This window comes from Gordionus sp. m RMFG-2023, chromosome 3 (genome assembly GCF_954871325.1).
Source record: "Gordionus sp. m RMFG-2023 chromosome 3, tfGorSpeb1-WG-v2, whole genome shotgun sequence".
Classification (NCBI taxonomy): Eukaryota; Metazoa; Nematomorpha; class Gordioida; order Chordodea; family Parachordodidae; genus Gordionus; species Gordionus sp. m RMFG-2023.
The window spans coordinates 9866349-9887143 of NC_088777.1; the positions used below are offsets into that span (position 1 = coordinate 9866349).

Sequence of the window (20795 nt, forward strand, 5' to 3'; positions counted from 1 at the left end):
AACTTTCAGCTTATGATGGAAACTTAATCAAGATTATTGGCGTCACTCAAGTTAAAGTAACCTACGAAGTGATCGTTAAATCTAATAAAAATGCGTTATTGGGACGTATGTGGATTAATGCCTTTAGTAATATTTTGAACAAATTTATAGCAAACATTGATACCAACTATGAAGATGAAATAAAGAAATTAATAAAAGATTGCGAATCTAAACTGACTAAAAAACCGATCAATAAAGGGAATGTCAAAATATATCTACGTAACGAAGCCAAACCGAAAATCATACCACCTAGACGGTTACCTTATTCAAAGATAGACGCTGTTACTAGAGAACTTATGAGATGGATAGGAGATGGAATCATTGAGCCTGTAACAGATGTCCGATGGGCAAGTCCGATAACCGCTGTCTACAAGGATAATGGGAGCGTTAGGGTTTGCGCCGACTTCAAAGACACTGTCAACCCAGCCCTTGAGGACTTCAGATACCCACTTCCAAGAATAAATGACCTTATCGCTAAGCTCAAGGAAGGTAAGAAGTTCACCAAGATAGATTTCAAGGATGCGTTCCTACAAATTCCCATTGATGAAACCTGCAGAGACATATTAACTATATCTACACACAGGGGGTACTACCGGTTTACCAGACTTCCTTTTGGGTTAAAGACTTCATCTGCGATTTTTCAACAAATTATGGATCAAATTTTCAGTGACATGAAAGATGTCATATTTTATATTGATGATCTACTAATTACGGGAAGTAGTGACGAAGTTCATTTCAACAACATAAAGAAGGTTTTTGAAAGAATACTATCTCATGATTTAGTGCCTAATTTTGCAAAAAGCTTATTTTTCAAAAAAAGTCTAAGGTTCTTAGGACACGACATCGACGCCAAGGGGATCCACGCCAACCATGACAAGATCGAGGCGATCGTTAAAATGCCGGAACCAAAATCAGCCGCGGAATTGTCAACGTTTCTAGGTATGGCCGGGTACTACAGAAAATTTTTGAACAACTTTGCTGAAATAGCTGATCCTTTATACAAGATTGTTAACAAAGAAAAATGGGAGTGGAATTTAGAACACTCCAAAAGTTTTGATGATCTAAAGACATTGATTAGTCTTCCTCCAGCTTTGACGTACTTTAATCCTGAACTACCTATCGGAATTGCGACTGATGCATCTAAAAGAGGTTTAGGAGCTGTTTTGTTCCACACTGAAAAAGATGGCAAAGAAAAACCGATAGCTTTTGCATCAAGAACTTTAGCAAAATCTGAAACAAACTATACCAATATTGAGCGTGAAGCTTTGGCCATTATGTTTGCTATCAAGAGATTTCAAGAATACTTGATAGGGACTAAGTTCACTATTATAACGGATCACAAGCCGCTAATCCATATTTTCACCAAAGGGCTCAAAGATAATAGCACCATGTCATTAAGGTTACAGAAGTGGAGTATAATTTTGGGGGGTTACGACTTTAACATCAGATATAAAGCTGGTAAATACAATGTTGTTCCCGATTGCCTCTCAAGACTACCACAAGTAATTGATGATGACGTTATTGATGATATCGCGATTATAAATGACTTTGGCGATATACCTCTTAGTTTTGACCGAATACGTGATGAAACATCCAAAGATTTTGAATTATCTCAAGTTATGAGTGACATAAGAAATAATGTGCCTATCCAAAATAAAATTTATGAAAATATTGAACAAGAACTAAGTATCATTAAAGATTGTCTGTACAAAAGCGACAAAATAATAATTCCGTCAAGTTTGAGAAAGAACATACTGAAGGCGTTACACGAAGGTCATTTGGGAGCAGGTAAAATTAAATCCTTAGCCAAAGATCGTATGTGGTGGTCTGGTATGGTCAACGACATTGATTTGGAAGTCAAAAGTTGCGATGATTGTAATATTTATCATGACAATCCAAAGAAAATACAAAATCCATGGGTAGCAGCAACTAAACCATTTGAAAGGATACACATAGATTATGCGGGTCCGTTTTTTACAAAGAATTGGTTAATAATCGTTGATGCTTACAGTAAATTTCCGGTTATAGTTCCGGTAAAGAGAATTACGACTGAATTCACGTTAAAGGAAATTTATAAAACTATTTCACTATTTGGTATACCTGAAACCATTGTTACAGATAATGGTACCAATTTCACGAGCAAAGATTTTGAAAAATTTTGTAGCAATTATGGTATAAAACATGTACTAACGTCGGCCTACCATCAGCAATCTAATGGACAAGCTGAACGTATGGTGAGAACATTTAAAGCTCATATGAAAAGAAACATAAAGATTGGCTTAGAAACTGCGCTGGACAGATTTTTGTCCAACTATAGAAACACGCCGAATGACACTACGGGAGAGACACCGTCCAAAAGAATGTTTAACCGCGACATTAGAATAAAGTGGGATTTATTAAAACCTTTGGAGGACAAAGTTGGTGAAGTCTTCATGTCGTTACCACGAAATCGAACTTTTAATAGAGGAGACTATGTTTGGTATAAGAAACAGGGTGATGATACGTGGTGCAAAGGCAGCATCAAGCTTAAAGAGAGTAACACCATGTTTCAAGTTTATACTGATAAAGGGATAGTAAGTAGGCATATTGATCAGTTAAGGAAAAGAGAATGTTACAATAGTTTAAAATTTTATGAAATTGACCCTAAAAATTCCTCTAAGGGGGGAAGTGTGGACACAAAGAATGAGATTAAGATACCAATTACTAGACCAATAAGAATTAAAAATAAACTTGATTATTTAAAAGATTACGAGCTTAAAATTTAAATATAAAACGCAAAAAATATAAAACGCTAAAAATATAAAACGCATAAAACTATAAAACGCTATGATTAACTTAACACCTAAAAAATAATATAATAATCATCATGATTTATCATTCCTTATTTTGGATTTTATTCCTTATTCCTTAAATTATCATTCCTTATTACATATTGTTCCGAAATTCAAAATTTTATTCGTGCATTTTATTTGATCAACTATTCCAAATTACATATTCCGATTTATTCCAAATTCCAATATTCAACTGGATTAATTATGAAACATGATAATAACAATTTTGAGAAATGTGAACAACATACGATAAGGATATCAAACCAACGATAACGTTCAACGATTTTATCAAACCTACGCAATTGATTCAAGTCTACAATAAACGTACAAACTCACGCAACTCTAATAAACGATTTTATCAAACCTACGTGATAGAATCAAGCCTACGAGAACATTTGAGACTTATGCGCTAACCAAGATTAAACCGAGTACAATCGAAACAGGAAAAACTTCTAGGACAACAAGCTCTCGATGACTGCTGAGAAGAAGCTTCGTTGTTTGTAGAAGAGGGGGAATGTTGATTGATTTAAATTTGAATATTATTTATTTTATATGTTGATTGATTTAAATTTGAATATTATTTATTTTTATATTTAAGTTGTTCAATTAACTTTTAAAATATATATATATATAATTTTGTGGATGAAAAAAGAAAGGATAATAAAATAGTTAAAATAAGTTTTACAATTTTTAATTTTACAATTTACAACATCATTGTCTCACATATATAACCAGTGACCCATACGGGGATTAACGAAGTTTAGCTAGATCTTTCATGTCTTCTGATAGGAAATTCCACTCGTATCATTTAAATGACTACTCAGATCTCTCAAACCCCGGTAATAAGAATTAAGGAATTCGGTTCTCTGAACATGGGAGAAAGCCGCATCGTCCGTTACGAACTTCCCATTGGAATTGCGGTGTTTTTATCCATAGGATGGATTCGTCTCACGAATAGAAATAAGGAAATGAGGACTTTTTGTTTAAGAGGACGCCATTTGAGTTGCCATATTTACAAATACGATGTATATAACACCACAAATTATCATATTTTTGAATCGAATACTCGAATAATATCCTATATGATTTTAATATATTCCAAATTATATTTTTGGATATAAAGCAACATCGCGTTATCCCTTGGAAAAACGATTTCAAATATTATGAACATATTCTATTACGTGATTAATAATAATAATCCCAAATAATATATTAATTTTCCATTACTCCAATCCTTTACATTCAGAATTTGGGATAAAAATATATATTTGGTTATCAATACAATAATTTTGATAAGGATATAGGAAAAATAACTAATGTATCTTGAAATTCTAAGATGAATTTAATTTATTTTAAATAATATCTTTAGATAATTTATTTGTAGTGATAATATAGTGGTGATAGCATTGTAATATTTTTATGTCGCCCCAAAAAATTCGATACCATTTCCAAAATTAAGTAAAGAGACACCGTTTGTAGAATCTAATAAAGAAACAAGAGATGGAAATGGAAATTCCCATATAAAATTATGAAAATTTATTTAAATATTTAAAAATATCAAATATTTTTATTTTCCTTATGGCGATACCCTATAATTAATTTTCAACAATACTATTTAATTATTGACAAATAATAAATTCATACGAATTATTAGTATTATTTGTAAATTTTCGAGAATCATAAATTTTAGTAAATATTTGAAATATTTATTAATAATAAAATTATATGTATATGTTAGCACCAATGTATTGATTCGGGCAATGTGTTGTTTTTTCAACTTTAAATCATTATTTGAGTGCGTTTTTATAAATTTAAGATTTTGACCGGAAATGTATACAATCATGTTTGGAATATCTACCCTATGAATTTCAGATAATTTTGTTATGAACATTTGAACTTAATTTAATATTAGTATATTAGTTTTTCCATATTTTTTTTTTCATATAAATTATAAATGAATCAAATTTGCAAGAAATAATCAAATAGTTGATTTAGAGTGAGAATATTTTAGGGTTATAAAGTAAATATAGAAATGTTTCCTACACTTCTTTCTCTCTCAAGGTTACACACCTAAGTGTGAATACCTCTTCCCAGACTCGCTTAGCTTAGGTGATTAGTCACTCCGTGTGGCCAAATGTTAATAAAATGATTTTTCGCTCGCAAATTTTTGCTAATAAAATCTTAATTAATAATTGATAACTAGAAATAGATAATTTTCAACAGAACAAGGGATCCGCTCTTTTTTTTTAGCTGCAACCTGAACAGGGGCGTATATTTACCAGTTCTTCATAAATTCGACAAGATTTTTATAAAACCTTATCTTGGGATAGAGCAAATAAATTATTTCATTAAAAATCGAATAAATTAATTTTTGATCCAAAAATAATTTTATTATTAAGGTTAGCCGTATTATTAACCTGGCCTGGCCATAGATTGGTTTTGCACTCCATTACACTTATTCATATTGTTAATTATTTTAAATGTCAATGCATAATTTTTTCTATACTTTTATATGACCCTTTAGAAAATTAAATTATTTTTTTAAGCAAAATGATTAATGATCATTGATTTTTCAGAAAATTATAAGAATAACTCCGGTACTTAAAAAAATAGAAAGGTCATTTATAATGTTTCTGACCTAATGTTTTTTTTGGACACAAACCAATTATAAAAAATATATATTTGAGGAAAATGGAGGATATGGCAATTTATTTTTAGATAATACAAATATAACGGGATTATTTGTGGGAAAAAAACGAATCCCGAAGCTAAAAAAAAAATATGAAAGGCTTTATTTATTACATTATATAATCGTTAAACATCATCTTTATTTCTTTTTTTCTTATTCTCACCACACCAACACGTAAAATTATTGGTAAGTGATTTCCTTTGGTATCTTAAGTAGGTTCACCTTCATTTTCATACTGAGCCACTCATTCATATAAACATGTCATTCTCTCATCATACATCTAGAAAATTTAATTAAATGGTAGTTTAAATCATTTTTTGTTCAAATCCTGGATACGTCACTGCCCTATGCCAAAAAATCTAAAATCGATTTTTTTTTCTCCCAATATAACATTAAGGATTTTGTTTATTTCAATCTTCGCCACAGTTTAATATTTTAATTATATTATATAGTTAATAATTTATCTATTTTCAGGTAAATTCAATATTTTAATACAGCGAGTTCATAAATTTAATTTGGGAAACGAATTTACCTTGAAAATTATTTATTTTATATAATAAAAAAAATGTTATACATTTTGCAACTGCAAAATATTTCTGTTTTTTAATGACTTAAATTGAAAATAACAAATCATATTTATATTTTAAATTAATTCATTTTAAATTTATAATTTTTATGGCTAACCCTGAGATGATATAATTCTTTCTCACAACCTATATCCTCTTTCTAAAAAAAATTTCTTACCAACTTTGAAAGATAATGAATATATTGCATCTTAATTTTCTAATATCTTTATAAAAAAAAATAGATTAATATCTGTCGATAAACAATATAAATTTTACGCATGATTTAAAAAAAAAATTCTTATTACCTTCTAACCATAATAAACCAAATTTTTACTAAACGGTTATTTTTATATTATTACATTAAATAAATTACATTTATATCGCGACTAAATGTTAGTTTAAGTTCAAAAGATAGGAAAATATATTGATATTTTGGATGGACTAAAAAAGAGGTAACAATAAAACTTTACAAAATTTTTAAAAAAAATTTGTGAATGGAATAGGGAAATTTGGAGATTGATATTTTTTTATAAAAATTCGCCTAGATTAAATTATTATATAAAGCAAACATGAATTCTTCATGATTGATTTAATCTTCGCATAAATTTATCTTTTCTCGTGACAAAGAGGTATTTAATAAAATGATCAATCGAACCCACTTTCGCAATTCATAAAATTTTAACCTCACACTGTGCGGTCATAATGAATTCTTCCGATAGTCCCAACAACTCTCTCAATAAAAGCGACGCAGAAAGGCGACTGTTAGTGAAAGAGGATAATATCATAAATGTGGATGTGAATAATGCTAAAAATCGTTCATTCGCCGCCGAAAGGAATGTAAAGGAAAAAGTATTATTATAATTAACCTCTTTCTCCCTTTTATTTAGAGATTTTTCATTTTATATGCATATTTTTTAAAAAAATTTATACTTTAACCCAGTGGGACATAAAGAATATAGTTTTAATTTTACAAACGGACAATTTTTCTTTATATCGTTTAATATTAAAAATTATGAAATAAATATTACAGACTTAATTTTTGTAAATTTTGTACTTGGCAATTAGGGGTAGGGGGTATTAATTTAATTTGTCTTTTATATATAAAAAAAAATTCACTTATTGTTATTAGTCAGTTTTATATAAAACATTATTATACAATTTTCTTTCGAATAATTTTTTTTTATTCTTTTTTCCCCCCTGATAAATTTTTTCAAAAAAAATAATTTAATATTATTTTATAAAGTGGCTGAAAAGACTTAAAGATAATCTACTGTTATTATTGACGTTTATCGGTGTAGTATTTGGAACCGGAATAGGGTTTTTGCTGAGAGGTCTCAATTTGTCGGCAGATAAAATTGAGCTCATACAGTTTCCCGGAGATGTATTCATGAATCTTCTAAAAATGCTGATAGTCCCGCTTCTGATATCCAGCGTAATATCAGGTAAACAAACATACTATCTTTTATAAATCATATATATTTATTTTACAACTCATTTTTTTTCGTCTTTTACCTTAAAGCGTGTCATATATACATTTAAAATTGTTTTAAGGATCAATTCGAAAAAGAAAATAGGTCCGAAAGGTCACTGTATTTATAATATCTTTGGAAGTTATCTATTGCTTAAATTTTAAAATTTCATAAAATCTATTTTAAACGTTTTTTCCTTGTATCCGTAGGGTCACGCTGATTTAATTTTAATACAGCCCTATTTTTCTCAAAATTAAAAGGCATATCTCAAATGGAGAGCAAATCTTTTGACAAAATAGGGATTAGAACGGTGGCTTATTTTATGTGCACCACAATCATAGCAGTGATATTAGGGATTACATTGGCTGTGACTATTAAACCCGGAAAGTTTTACTTGAAATCTGATCATTTACAATCAGTATCAGAGCAATATGAGTATGTGGAAAATCAACATGAACGAGTTGGTACAACCGATGCCATCTTGGATCTAATAAGGTAAAATACCTATAAAAATATTTTAGATAACAATAATTTCATCTAGTCTGCTAAAAGATTTTAGAACTACTTTATCGTTTAAAATGTAGGCATTCTTGGGGTCCTTGTCAGCTTATATTATTAAAGTTCTTGTCATTGACTAGGTGTGGAGGGGGGGGGGGGGACTTATATCTGTTCCTGTTCATATCTTATACATTATGTACTATCGTTTTTTAAATTAATCATTTTATACAGGCTGAAAATAAAATTAAGCACAGCATATCAGTTGTATTAGCCTAAATTCGTTTTATTCAATATTACAGATCAAATAAATCATAATATATGGATTTAATATTTCAAAAAAAAAAGTATTTGTTTATATTACATCTATATTCACCAAAGAAACATCTTCCCCGAAAATTTGTTTCAGGCGGCCTTTGAAAGCGCAAAAACTGTTAAAAGTAACGTCTCTTACCTCCATTTCAGCAAGAATTTAGGAGGGAGTCAAGATGTTCCAGAGACGCGATATCATATATTAAAGAAATTAACATACACCAACAATCCCAACATATTAGGTTTAATTAAATAATGTACATATATTTTTAAAAAATTAAGATATATAAAGGTTATGTATTTTGCCAACTCTTATTTATTATGTTAAACTTTAAAAATCGATAATATTGCGTATTTATTTTATATATTACATAGAAAAAAATCGTATTAATATTATAATTGAAAGTTGATTAATACCTTATTTATTCTTCACTTAAAAAAATTGGCATATAAACTTTATCTCCAATATATAATAAATGATATAGAATTATTACCCAAACATAAAACAACCAATCCTATTTTGGGTATTATAATTAGAATTACCAGGCCTCCCGATTTATTTTAAACTCTCACTTATATGGGTAAATCCGCCCTATAATTATTTACGATTAATTTGATAGGAATAGGCAAACCTCCTAATTTTTTTTTAAAATTCCCATATTCCTAGAGGCTAAAAAAGAATACTCCGCCCCCTTGAGATTTCATCTCTAACTAATTTTGCTATTTGTAAAAATACTATTTTCTATCACAACGAAAAAAAAAAACTTAACAACAGGTATCATAACTGTCTCCATCGCTTTCGGAATAATCATGCAAAAGTTGGGCAAATCGACCAAAATTTTGGTTGATGTATTCATAAGTCTCAATGACGTCATAATGAAAATTATAAGCATTATCATGTGGTATACTATATTTTTCTTCCTTTTTTAAATTATTTTATTCTTGTCTATAAAAAGACACAAATTACTTAGCGTTTTTTTAACGCAAAACATTACCATTTTAAAATATATTATTTGACAATAAAACGCACAAACGCTTCAATTTGTATGGACCGTCTATCTCTTTTCTTTTATCTTACAGATTATGTTTAAAAAAAAATTGATTCATCCTCTAAAAATATCAGGTATTCTCCCTTGGGAATAATGTCTCTCTTAATAGCTAAGATATTGACAATCGATGATTTGAAAACCATCATGTCTCGACTGGGTATGTTCATGTTAACAGTAGTAAGTGGGGTGCTCATACATTCTCTCATCATTTTGCCTTTCATCTATTTTTTGATAACCCGCAAAAATCCTTTCGTATTTGCTCGAAACATGAATCAGGCTTTACTTACTGCTTTTGGAACGGCCTCCAGGTTATTAGAATATTTCATTTATAAAAATTTAGTATTTTATCTGTAAAATCCAGTAAACTCTTAAATATTATAACCCTTTAAGTGTATTCTGGTGGGGAAAATAAGAATAAATCACAAAATTTTTACATTTAAAAAGAATTACTAAGCCAAAATAAATGAAATTTCGGATATATTATTTACTCTAATAAATATAAATAAGCTATTGAAGATTTTAGGTCATAATAAAAAATAGTTTTTAGGTAATATTAATTTAACATGATGGAGGTCCTGTTGACCTGACCTGAATCTTGATAAGATTTTTAGATTATTGAAGGATTTTGTTTTTTAAAAACTGTGAATTATTTTGAAAAAAATTATTCGTGTAATTTATCTTCGTATTAAATTTGGACAGGGCCAGACCGGTGGTGACATTGTCAATAAAATATAGGCCCGGCTCGCTATCCAAAAAATATTAATGTTTTTCTTCCTATTTTTTCCTTTTTTTGAGAGATTGAATATCTTATAAAAACGAATTTAAAAAATAAAAAAATTATTTTTACTATCATATTTTGTAATAAATAAAATAAAATATAAATTATCTCTATATTTTTCTTAAGTGAGCTAGTAATTTCTTAGAGCCTAAAATTATTTTGGGTTATTATTATTTTATTTTTTTTCTCAAAATATTTTTATATGAATACAAAAATAAAAAAAAAACTTAAAAATATTTTTATATCTCAGAATACGCGCCCAGATTTTTAAATAATGACTTATGGAAACGAATAGTTGATGCAAAATAGCTCCATTTGAGCCAATTTTTTTAAAAAATGTGACTCAGTAATTTTATCCAGAAAAAAATAGCATGCAAGCCTAAAGATTTTGCTCGTAGATGACACAAGGGCATCGACATCTATTAGCGATATCATGAGGCTCAGGAAATATTTTTCTGGGTAAAAAAAAATGAGTTCGCCGTTTCTAAAAAATCGGCTAAAATGAAGAGGTTTTGCATCATCTACATACGAATATTTACATTCGGATTTAATATGAAATAATTCAAATAATACTATAATCAATGCATGCAAAAAAAAAATTAGCGCGGCCACGTTACCAATTACCATGAAATGCGTCGAGACAAAAAATAATGTGGATACCAGAGTTAGTAGATTTGTTTTGCCATTGGGTGCTACAGTCAATATGGACGGGACAGCGTTATACGAGGCCGTTGTTGCTTTGTTTATAGCTCAAATCAATAATATTTACCTCAATTTCGGTTCAATTATCACGATTAGGTTCATAAATTTATACAATGTAAAATAAAATCTAAATTTGAACTAGTTCCGCCCTAACGATAGTATATTATAATTTTGCAGAACCTGATTGTGATTGCGAATAAAAAATGCACGAGGCGAAAAAAAATTAAGAAAAGAATATATATGGATTGAATCTTAATTTTTTTAAAAAAGAAGAAATATTAATTACTCAGAAGTAATCACCTTTAGAAGTTTGGGTATATATTTTAGAAAAATAATATATATCTTAGAGGTCATTAGGTGAAAAAGATTACGGGCTGGGCCGAAAATTCTTTTCGAATTTTCATGGTCCCGCCCCGATCTCTAGTACAAGATATCAATTGGGGATTGGTTAATTTAATACCTTCATCAATCCGTGTATTGCCAAATAAAATATAAATAAAAAATGAATAGTAGGGGCATGGCTAAATTGTCTGATATGTACAGAATGGGTATTACACATATGCTGGAATATATTTTCGGTAAAATTAGTTTTTTTTTCAAATTTTAAAAAAGCGCCTTCAAATTATTGTGTGATTAAAATTTTAGAGCAATTTTTTACTCTTTTTTAATTTTTAAAAGTCTGATTTTGCTAGAAATATATTCAGCTATGTGTGCGTAAAATATATTTACTCTAGTCAGAGTTTTAAACTGATATTATTCAAAATATATAGAGGTGCATCGTTTAAAAGTAGATCTAAGTACAGATATATTTTTACAAATGTATCTAGATACAGATACAATTTTAGTCATACTTAGTAATGTGTGTATAATACTTTGTAGGATTCTATTGTTAACATAAAAATTTTGAAGTGATAATCTATAAAATTAATTCATTTACAGAATATATAATTAAATGATTATAAATAATTGTTAGATCTTAATATTAAAAAAATATCCTAATTTTATAATTAATGCACCCCCATAATTTGCTATAGACATTTTTAGCCATACTAAACCCCTTCTACCTGAATACTTGAGTTGTTATATTTAATGAATAATAACTCTATACTGGTATAATCATTGAAATATATTAAAATAGCAACACTCATTTTAAAAATAAATTATTCAAAATTTGATGTATCTCAACTTATATCAATATTTATATACAGAGTTGAGCAGTATCGTAAATCTTATATATTATTTGTGAATTTTGAAAAAGCATTACACTTTAATGACTTTGACTCTAATATATATATATATATATATGCAGGGTTGCCAGGTCAAAATTTTCAAATTGTGGGAGAAATTCGGTATTTTGTGGGAGTAATATAAAAATTGTGGGAGAAATATAAAAATTGCTAAACAAATTTTTTTGCGGGCTCGAATCTATTTTCCAAAATAAAATAGGTAATTATTTTCCAAAATAAAATAGGTAATTATTTTTCAAAATAAAATAGCCAACTATTTAAAATAAAATAGCCAACTATTTTTCAAAATAAAATAGCCAACTATTTTTCAAAATAAAATAGCCAACTATTTTTCAAAATAAAATAGCCAACTATTGATCAAAATAAAATATCCAACTCTTTTTCAAAATAAAATAGGTAAATATTTTCCAAAATAAAATAGGTAACTATTTTCCAAAATAAAATACGCAACTATTTTTCAAAATAGGTAATTATAGTAGGACACAAAATTTCTTAAATACTATCTTTATTATTAAAATAACATATTGATTTATTATAATATATTAATTTTGTTTAAAAATAATAACCAAAGATCTTTTTTAAATACAAAAGAATGTAAACAAGATAAAATTTTATAAAAAAATTGTAATTTTACAATGTAAAAAAATATATTTTATGCTAATGTATAAATAAGATTTTATAAAAAAACAAACAATTTTAAATTTACAATGTAAAAAATAATTATAATCAGTGCGGGGAAGTTGTTCTACAGTATTTAGTTAATACAATGTGGGAAGGGAATATGATATTTTGAGGCATCAAAAATCTTCAAAGCATAAATCAGTACAGGGCAGTCTATCAACATCTATTGCAAAACAAAAATATTCTTCAAAAATAAAAAATAATAGAGATGCAACTACAGTTGCGGAAATGGTAAATACCTATCATGCAGTACAACATTCAGAGAGCTATTTAACATCACAATGTTGGTAGAATCTTTCCCCATAATATTTAACGACTAATATAAATGAAAAGTATACTTTGTAGAACACAAATGAGCAAGGTTATCATCAATGTTTTAGAATATAAATCCAGAAGGTCAATTCTTCACGATTTGAAAGATGTGCAAACATATGCAATTCTAACAGATGCATCTAATAAGGAGATATCAAAACATTTCCCTTGATCCTCCCCTATTTCAACAAAATTAATGTTATTTCAATAAAACTATTAAAAAAATTTTCTCCAGATATGAAATATCCAAAGACATAGCTAACCATATATATGGGTAAATATGGCAGATTTGGCCTTACCAATGAATTGCATGCTTTCTGATCTGATAATTCCTCAGTGAATTTGGCAAAAACCAGAGTCTATTTACAGAATTGAGTCAGCATAATGTTGGTTGACAGGTTCCTCCTAATACGCGCCATCGTAGAATTTTAAAATTTTACAAACCTTTAAAAAATAAATAGATTATAAAAGCTGTCCTAATATTTTGAAAAAAATTTTCAAAAATAAATGGCAGAAGTATATTTATGAATTTTATATATAGGAAATCTACTATATGCTGTTAATATGCAGTTGCAATCAGAAGAATATAATTTAATAAAGGTTCACTAAATTATGCTGCAGAAATACCAAAGTAAGAATATTATTACTATTATCGTAATTATTAATAAGATTTAATATGATGTCATGTTTGAGGAGATTGTAATGCTTCTTTATTTTTATGATTTGCCAAAATATTAATTTTACAATGTAAAAAATAAATTTATTTGATTTTATGCAAATGTATAAATAAGATTTTATAAAATATAGAAAGTCAAATAGTTATAGTTAATTATATTTTATTTGAGATTTAAATAATGGAACTAAACGTTTACCGTCGTTATTAAGATATTTATAAAATTCCTGGCATGATATTTTATAATTTTGTTTAACCATTAACCTCTAATGTTGTTAAAGCAATTCGATTCTCTCCTTTCTCCAGGCAGTCCTCATCAGGCTAAAAATGCGCTCCGATGATGCATTAGAATGAGGTAAGGAGAAAACATACTCGCAAATTTTTTCCAAGCATGGGGATTTATCGTTATTACGAAAAATTTCCACCCATTTCTCCTCTGCTTTTAGACCATCTAACTTTAAGTATCTGGCGAATCATAAAAAATGGAAAAAATTACAATCTCTTTAAACAAGGCTTCAATGTCTATCGGTAATTTTAATATATTTATTAAATTACAAAAACCATTAAATGATGGTTTCTGTTCCAAGGTCATAATATTTACACACTTGTAAATAGAGTTATTAAAATCAAATCTTGATTGTAAATATTCCAAAATTGTCTTAATAAAAATATTTGCTTCATTTAAAAATACGTTAATTATAGTAATATTTGAACATTTTAATATGATATTTTTAGCAATAGCGCCGTAAAATTTATTATCTATTTTTAACTATAGAGATGAACAGAGCTGTAGCATGATTTTGTGAATCTTTATCAATAAAGAATCTTCTGATTGCAACTGAATATTAACTACATGAAGTAGATTTCCTACATGTGAAACTAATCCCAAATCTGCTTCTGACATTTCATCCTCGAAAAAAATTTTCAAAATTTTATGACAGCTTTTAAAATCTTTATTTAAGAAGTATTTCTTTAAGGGTTCGTAAAATTTTAAAATTCTCTCGATGGCAGGTATTAATGATAACCACCTGATAGGTTCATATCGCAACAACTCTCACCATTCCAAATCAGACCACTCCACCAATTCTTTTAATTCAGTGACTCTTTTAGTTGATGAACTAAATTCGTTAAAACATTTCATCACAATTACTTCGACATCTACAGATAGTACATTCATTGCCTTCTTGCAAGAATTATGCAGTATATGGCATATACAGAATTGGTATTAATTCATTATTGTGCTGCCTCAATTCGGTAAATACACTTTGATTTTTACCAAAATTAACAGAGGCATTATCGCAGAAAGCTGACATGCAACTCATTGATAACCCTGAATCAGCTATATTTACCATTATGTGGTTAGCTATATCGTTGGATTTTTCACTATCGGATGAAAAAAATTTCAATAGTTTTATAGAAATGCCCTTATTCTTGTTGAAATAGCGAAGGATCAGGGGAAATGTTTTAATATTTCCCTTATTTGATGCATCTGTTAAAATAGCATATGGATGTCCTTCTTTCAATTCGTCTAGAATTGACCTCTTGGATTTAGGTCCTAACACATTTGTGATAGCCTTGCTCATTTTTGTCCTACCACAAGTAAAGTTAACACTATTTTGGAGTCGTTAAATATTTCAAAACATTAAAATGCTAAAAAAAAAATTGTGGGAGAAATTAAAAAATTGTGGGAGCTTTTTGTGGGAGCTTTTTGTGGGAGATTTCTAATTGTGGGAGTGAGATGTATGTGGGTAAACTAAAAAATTGTGGGAGACTCCCACAGAGGGGGGGAGACATGGCAACCCTGTATATATGTCGTATTGGGATATGGAATCATGTGGGATTCGGAATCCCTACGCTTTATTCGGGATCTTTTTTTTTAAATATTTTTTTTTAAAATATTTAAAAAATATTCCAAATCCCCATGAATAAAAAATAAAATAATATAACTTTTTCTTCTCTTTTTTGCGGCTGGCACCACATAATTAAAAGGCCAAAATAAGGGATTTAAAAAGGGAATTTAAAAAAAAGTAAAGAGTATAAAATTAAGGCATATAATGAATGAAAAGGGATGAGGTTAAGATTTTTTTGTTTTAAAAAATATATTTATAAAAATTTCGAATTATTGCAAAGCAAAAATTATTCAATGCAATATGGCATTTCATTGAACATTTAAGCAGGGATCCAAACATTTATAACGGTTCAGTTTGGTTACGGTTCAGTATATAAAAAATTACATTGGTTTATTTTTCTGGATGTAATATTGAGTTAGCCGTTTTTAAAAATCAAATATGAATAAGGAAAAATAATATGTATCTTTAGGTTGAGACAAATAAGGTCAGACTCATTTAGAGATTGTTAAAACTAAATTATTTATAATAACGAACAAATTTTAAGTTGAGATTATCAAAATGTTTTTTTATAAAAAAAAGCTAAGGACCAATATATATTTTTATTTAGTTTTTATATATTTTTTTTACATATTTTTATATAGTTTTAATATTTTAGTGTTTTATCATTTTTTTTAAATTATACCAATATCAATATAAAATTTTAAAAAATAAAACAAATAACAATGGCAATATTTTAAAGTTTTGGAAGCAGGAAAATTTTTCATTTTTTGAGAAAATTAGAGAGTAAAATTTTGTCAGCCCTGGCAAATTCGGCTTCTAGTGAAAGGTTATTTTCTGTAGCCAATCGCCTATTAGAGGAAAGGCGTACACAATTAAAATAAAAAAAATAGACATTCTTCTTTTTCTAAGTAAAAATTTGGATTTATAATATGTATTTATTTTTTTGTTATTATGGATTATGGAATTAAAGAAATAAATAGAATAAATTCAAAAAAGTGTAAAAAATTATAGCATTAAAGTTTTGAAAAATTTAAAAACACCGTGAATTTTCGGGCGTGAAACAAAATATTGCCTTCGAGTATTTAACGATTTAAAGCATAAAAGTAATACATATTAATTATCTCTAAAAAATAAAATTTTCTGGTGCCAGCCAGGCGGCAAAAAAATATAATTTAATTGTTTTTTTTAAAAAAAGATTCCGAATCCCCTTAAATATTTTTTTTAAAAAAATTTATTTTTGTTATAAATATCTGAACCATAACCGTAACCGAACCGATATAATTATTTTTTGAAGGAGTAAAAAGAAACCTTTATAAAAAACTATTAAACCGGTTCAGTTTTTATATAGAAATGGAAATAATTTGAATATCCAGAATTATATAAACGTGCTCTTATATTACTGGCGGTTTCCCGCAACACAAATTTCTGTAGAAAGGGCTTTTTGTGTTATCGTCACAACGAACAAAAAGGAATCCATTTATACTTGAAAATATATTACTTATAAGTTCAAATAATATATTTAAAAATGAGTTATTTTGAATCTTATATATTTTTTTTATATTTAATTCATAGATACTTATAATAAAAATAAATTAAGATGATGTTGATTCAATAAAAAAAAAATTTCTAACCGTAATGAACCTTTATAATTAGCTGAATCAAACGGAACTTTTATATAAATTTCTTCTCAAGAACCGTAACCAAAACGAAACCATTATAATTTTTTATATACTGAACTGTAACCAAACTGAACCGTTATAAATAACGGTTCGGGTCCCTGCTTAAATGTTGCAATAATTCGGATTTTTTATAAATATATTTTTTAAAACAAAAAAGTCTTAACCTCATCCCTTTTCATTCATTATATTTCTTAATTTTATACTATTTACTTCTTTTTTTTAAATTCTCTTATTAAATCCCTTATTTTGGCATTTTAATTATATGGTGCCAGCTGCAAAAAAAGAGAAGAAAAGTAATTAATATTTTTTAAAATAAAAATGTCTTAACCTCATCCCTTTTCATTCATTATATTTCTTAATTTTATACTATTTACTTTTTTTTAAATTCTCTTTTTAAATCCCTTATTTTGGCCTTTTAATTATATGGTGCCAGCCGCAAAAAAGAGAAGAAAAAGTAATTATATATAATTTTTTTTTCATGGGGATTCGGAATATTTTTTAAAAAAATATTTAAAAAAAAAGATCCCGAATAAAACGTGGGGATTCAAGCGGAATCCCACATGATTCCATATCCCAATACGACATATATATAATCAGATAATTTTTTTTGTATGATATCACATATATTGATAAGATAATGCACGTATTGAGATTTACTGAATAAGTGAAATGACTGTAACTTAGAAATTTACTAAATCTTCAAATAGTTATTAGATATTATTACAAATCATATTTGCGATTATATCTTATTTCGATATTCTTTCAAAATATCTTTCAAATTTGGATAGCTTAACCGCAACGTTATCTAGCATAGGAGCAGCAAGTATCCCCAGCGCGGGTTTATTCACCATATTCATAGTGTTAACTTCCGTCAATCTTCCTATCAACGACATCACCTTAATCATGGCGGTTGATTGGCTATTGTAAATTTCAGTTTTATATGATTTTTTTTCTTATATTGCCTCATTTAATATATATTGCAGCAAAGCTTTATGGTTAGTAATGTTGTTAAGAAGTCCGATTCAGGTCTATTTATAAAAACGACCCGATTAAAATTTTAGCCAAAATAATATGTAAGCTTGAAGATTTTGCTCTTAGATGGCAGCAAAGTTTGGACTTTTATTTGCCAAATCTCGAGGCTTACATAATAATTTTGGCTAAAATCTTAATCGGGCCTTTTTTTAAAATCGAAGCAAATCAGACTTTTTAACAACTCTAAATTGTTAGATCTTATTTTCTAGAAATTAAAATGGTTTATTCTTACTCTTTAAAATATTGGATAAGGGATCAAAATTAGATCATGTGGCTTTCGTTATTTTTTATAATATATTTTGATCCCATTCCATGACTTATGATGAATTAATCACTAGGCCTATTCAAACGAATAAGATTTCGAATAATCATTATTCGTATTTGATTAGCTTTAATGAATCATTAAAATTTTCTTTGTATATTGGATTCGAATTATTCGTAATTCTTTTTATTTAAAAGTATTATAAAATAATTCATAAGCTGACAGATTATTTTTTTATTGCAAGAATATTATATAATAATATGATGATAAGAATATGCGGTCAAGTTAATAATTAAAATTTATATTAATTGAATTTCTAATGCCAATCCACTCTTTTAAAGTGTTTTTCTTATTGTTTCTTCTTTATAAGACACTAAGACATGCTATTTCTTGACAGAAATATAGTTCCAACCAATGGCATTAATACTATAAACAACTGTAATCTATACTATTGGATGTAGTCGACGCCATTGGAAGAATTTTGTCGAAATATCTTTCACATTTCGACTAAATATCGTTGACATTTTGTTTAAATTCCTTTCAATGGTGGACTTCTATATATGCAAACTTTTTAATGCATTCCTTCTTCTTAATCTCATCACCTGTCAGAATGAATGGTTATCAATAGAAATGACAAAAACATCTGATAGGAGATCCCAATGGATGTGTTTATCTTAAGCAACAAATATCCATATTCATATGCAAATCTACCTAACCTTTATTCATAGTTCAATACTTGTCATGGCCGAGATTATTTTTATTTTAAGTCTTTTTAAATATTCCTATTTAAAAAATTAATTCTTTTATCTGTTTTAAAATATTATCAATGCTCTTTTTGAAATATTTTTTTATTTGCATGATTTTTATATATATTTTTAAAATATTTGAATCTTGAAAAAATAGCTTATATTTTATTAAAAGACATTTAGAATCAAATAATTGTTTATTCGTTTCGTATTAGAACAAAAACGAAATAATTTACTATTTGTATTCTTAACCAGTGCATTCATTCTTATAGGACTCTACTAATCTAATTAAATCATGTCTATTGTCTTTAAGATTTAATAAAATATGTTAGTTACCTAGTATCAATACCATTTATAAAAAGTTTAGTTTTTTAAAAATCTGAGAGATTGTATAAACTAATGAAGGATATAGTACGCATGACATGTGTTAGCTTTAGCTTAGCTAATATACTAACTTATCTAGCTTAAAAACTAGCGAGCTAACATACAAAAGCTAGCTAAATATATAGAATAGCATATAAAAATGGAAACTCTTTTGCTATACAATACAACTTTCTATAAATGGGTTATTAAATTTTAATTAGCGGTGTATATTAGGTTCTATTGTAATGTTTATAAATTATAGAGATAGATTCCGTACTGCAACTAATGTTTTAGGTGATTCGCTTGGAGCTGGAATTATTGATCACTTAAGCAAAGGGGATTTAAATAATGATGACAATAATGAAAATATTGAGGCATCAATAAATCCTGCCAGTAAAACATACCCAATCAATGAATCGCTCCATCATTTATGATATATAGTTTTCAAATGTATTTCCAACATAATACGGCATCCTAAATATTTTGTTGGATTTGCCTTATACATAGTAACTATAGCCGTTTATGAAGTTACCGAAAATAAATCCCTATCTCAACTGTATTACACTTTTATTGTTTAAACTTATTTTTGTATAAAAAAATTATGAATTTAATTGCTTTGTACCTGAAAAATACTCTATTACATAATAAATTATTTTATTTATAATCATCGAATATTTTTTTAATGTTTATAATATTAATTTAACACAAATGACTATTGAATGTTTAATCATACTCTAATAATGTTATTGATAAATTTTCAGTTATTTTAAAATAAAATCGTGAATAATATTGAATACTTTACTTATATTTATGGAGGTAAGGAAAATATTCACACAAGTTCACCGATTTATAATACTGTGTTAAACAGTGATCTTCTATTGTCAACAACCCTGGGTTTCCCCAAGTATATAACTTTTTTTAAACATTGTTATTCATACCTCTAAATTGTAATATCTGCTCAAATCTTTTTCTCTATTTGACATTAATCTGTATCCATCCAATCTATCGCACCCTCATACA

The 20795-nt window shown here is 27.6% G+C and overlaps 1 protein-coding gene across 2 annotated transcripts; it reads left to right on the top strand.

Moving 5' to 3' along the window:
* Positions 1-6368: 6368 nt before the first annotated feature.
* On the top strand, positions 6369-20327 carry LOC135927693 (excitatory amino acid transporter-like). Of its 2 annotated transcripts, XM_065463855.1 has the most exons (10): positions 6369-6577; positions 6753-6974; positions 7369-7567; positions 7855-8089; positions 8471-8643; positions 9177-9303; positions 9525-9758; positions 10832-11026; positions 18161-18295; positions 20038-20327. In XM_065463855.1, exons 2-10 carry the CDS (start codon positions 6828-6830, stop codon positions 20207-20209), a joined length of 1617 nt encoding a protein of 538 aa, XP_065319927.1. In that variant the 5' UTR covers positions 6369-6577; positions 6753-6827; the 3' UTR covers positions 20210-20327. The 2 variants fall into 2 exon arrangements, with proteins under 2 accessions (XP_065319927.1, XP_065319928.1); XM_065463856.1 differs by lacking the exon at positions 6369-6577 and having other exon boundaries at positions 6652-6962.
* The last annotated feature ends 468 nt before the right edge of the window (positions 20328-20795 follow it).

Excerpts from the sequence above, each read along its gene's own strand:
- LOC135927693 (XM_065463855.1), top strand. The coding sequence starts at position 6,828 with ATGAATTCTTCCGATAGTCCCAACAACTCTCTCAATAAAAGCGACGCA. Across the intron at positions 8,090-8,470 it reads GCCATCTTGGATCTAATAAG|AAACATCTTCCCCGAAAATT; the intron begins GTAAAATACCTA and ends TATTCACCAAAG. Across the intron at positions 18,296-20,037 it reads ATGGCGGTTGATTGGCTATT|AGATAGATTCCGTACTGCAA; the intron begins GTAAATTTCAGT and ends TATAAATTATAG.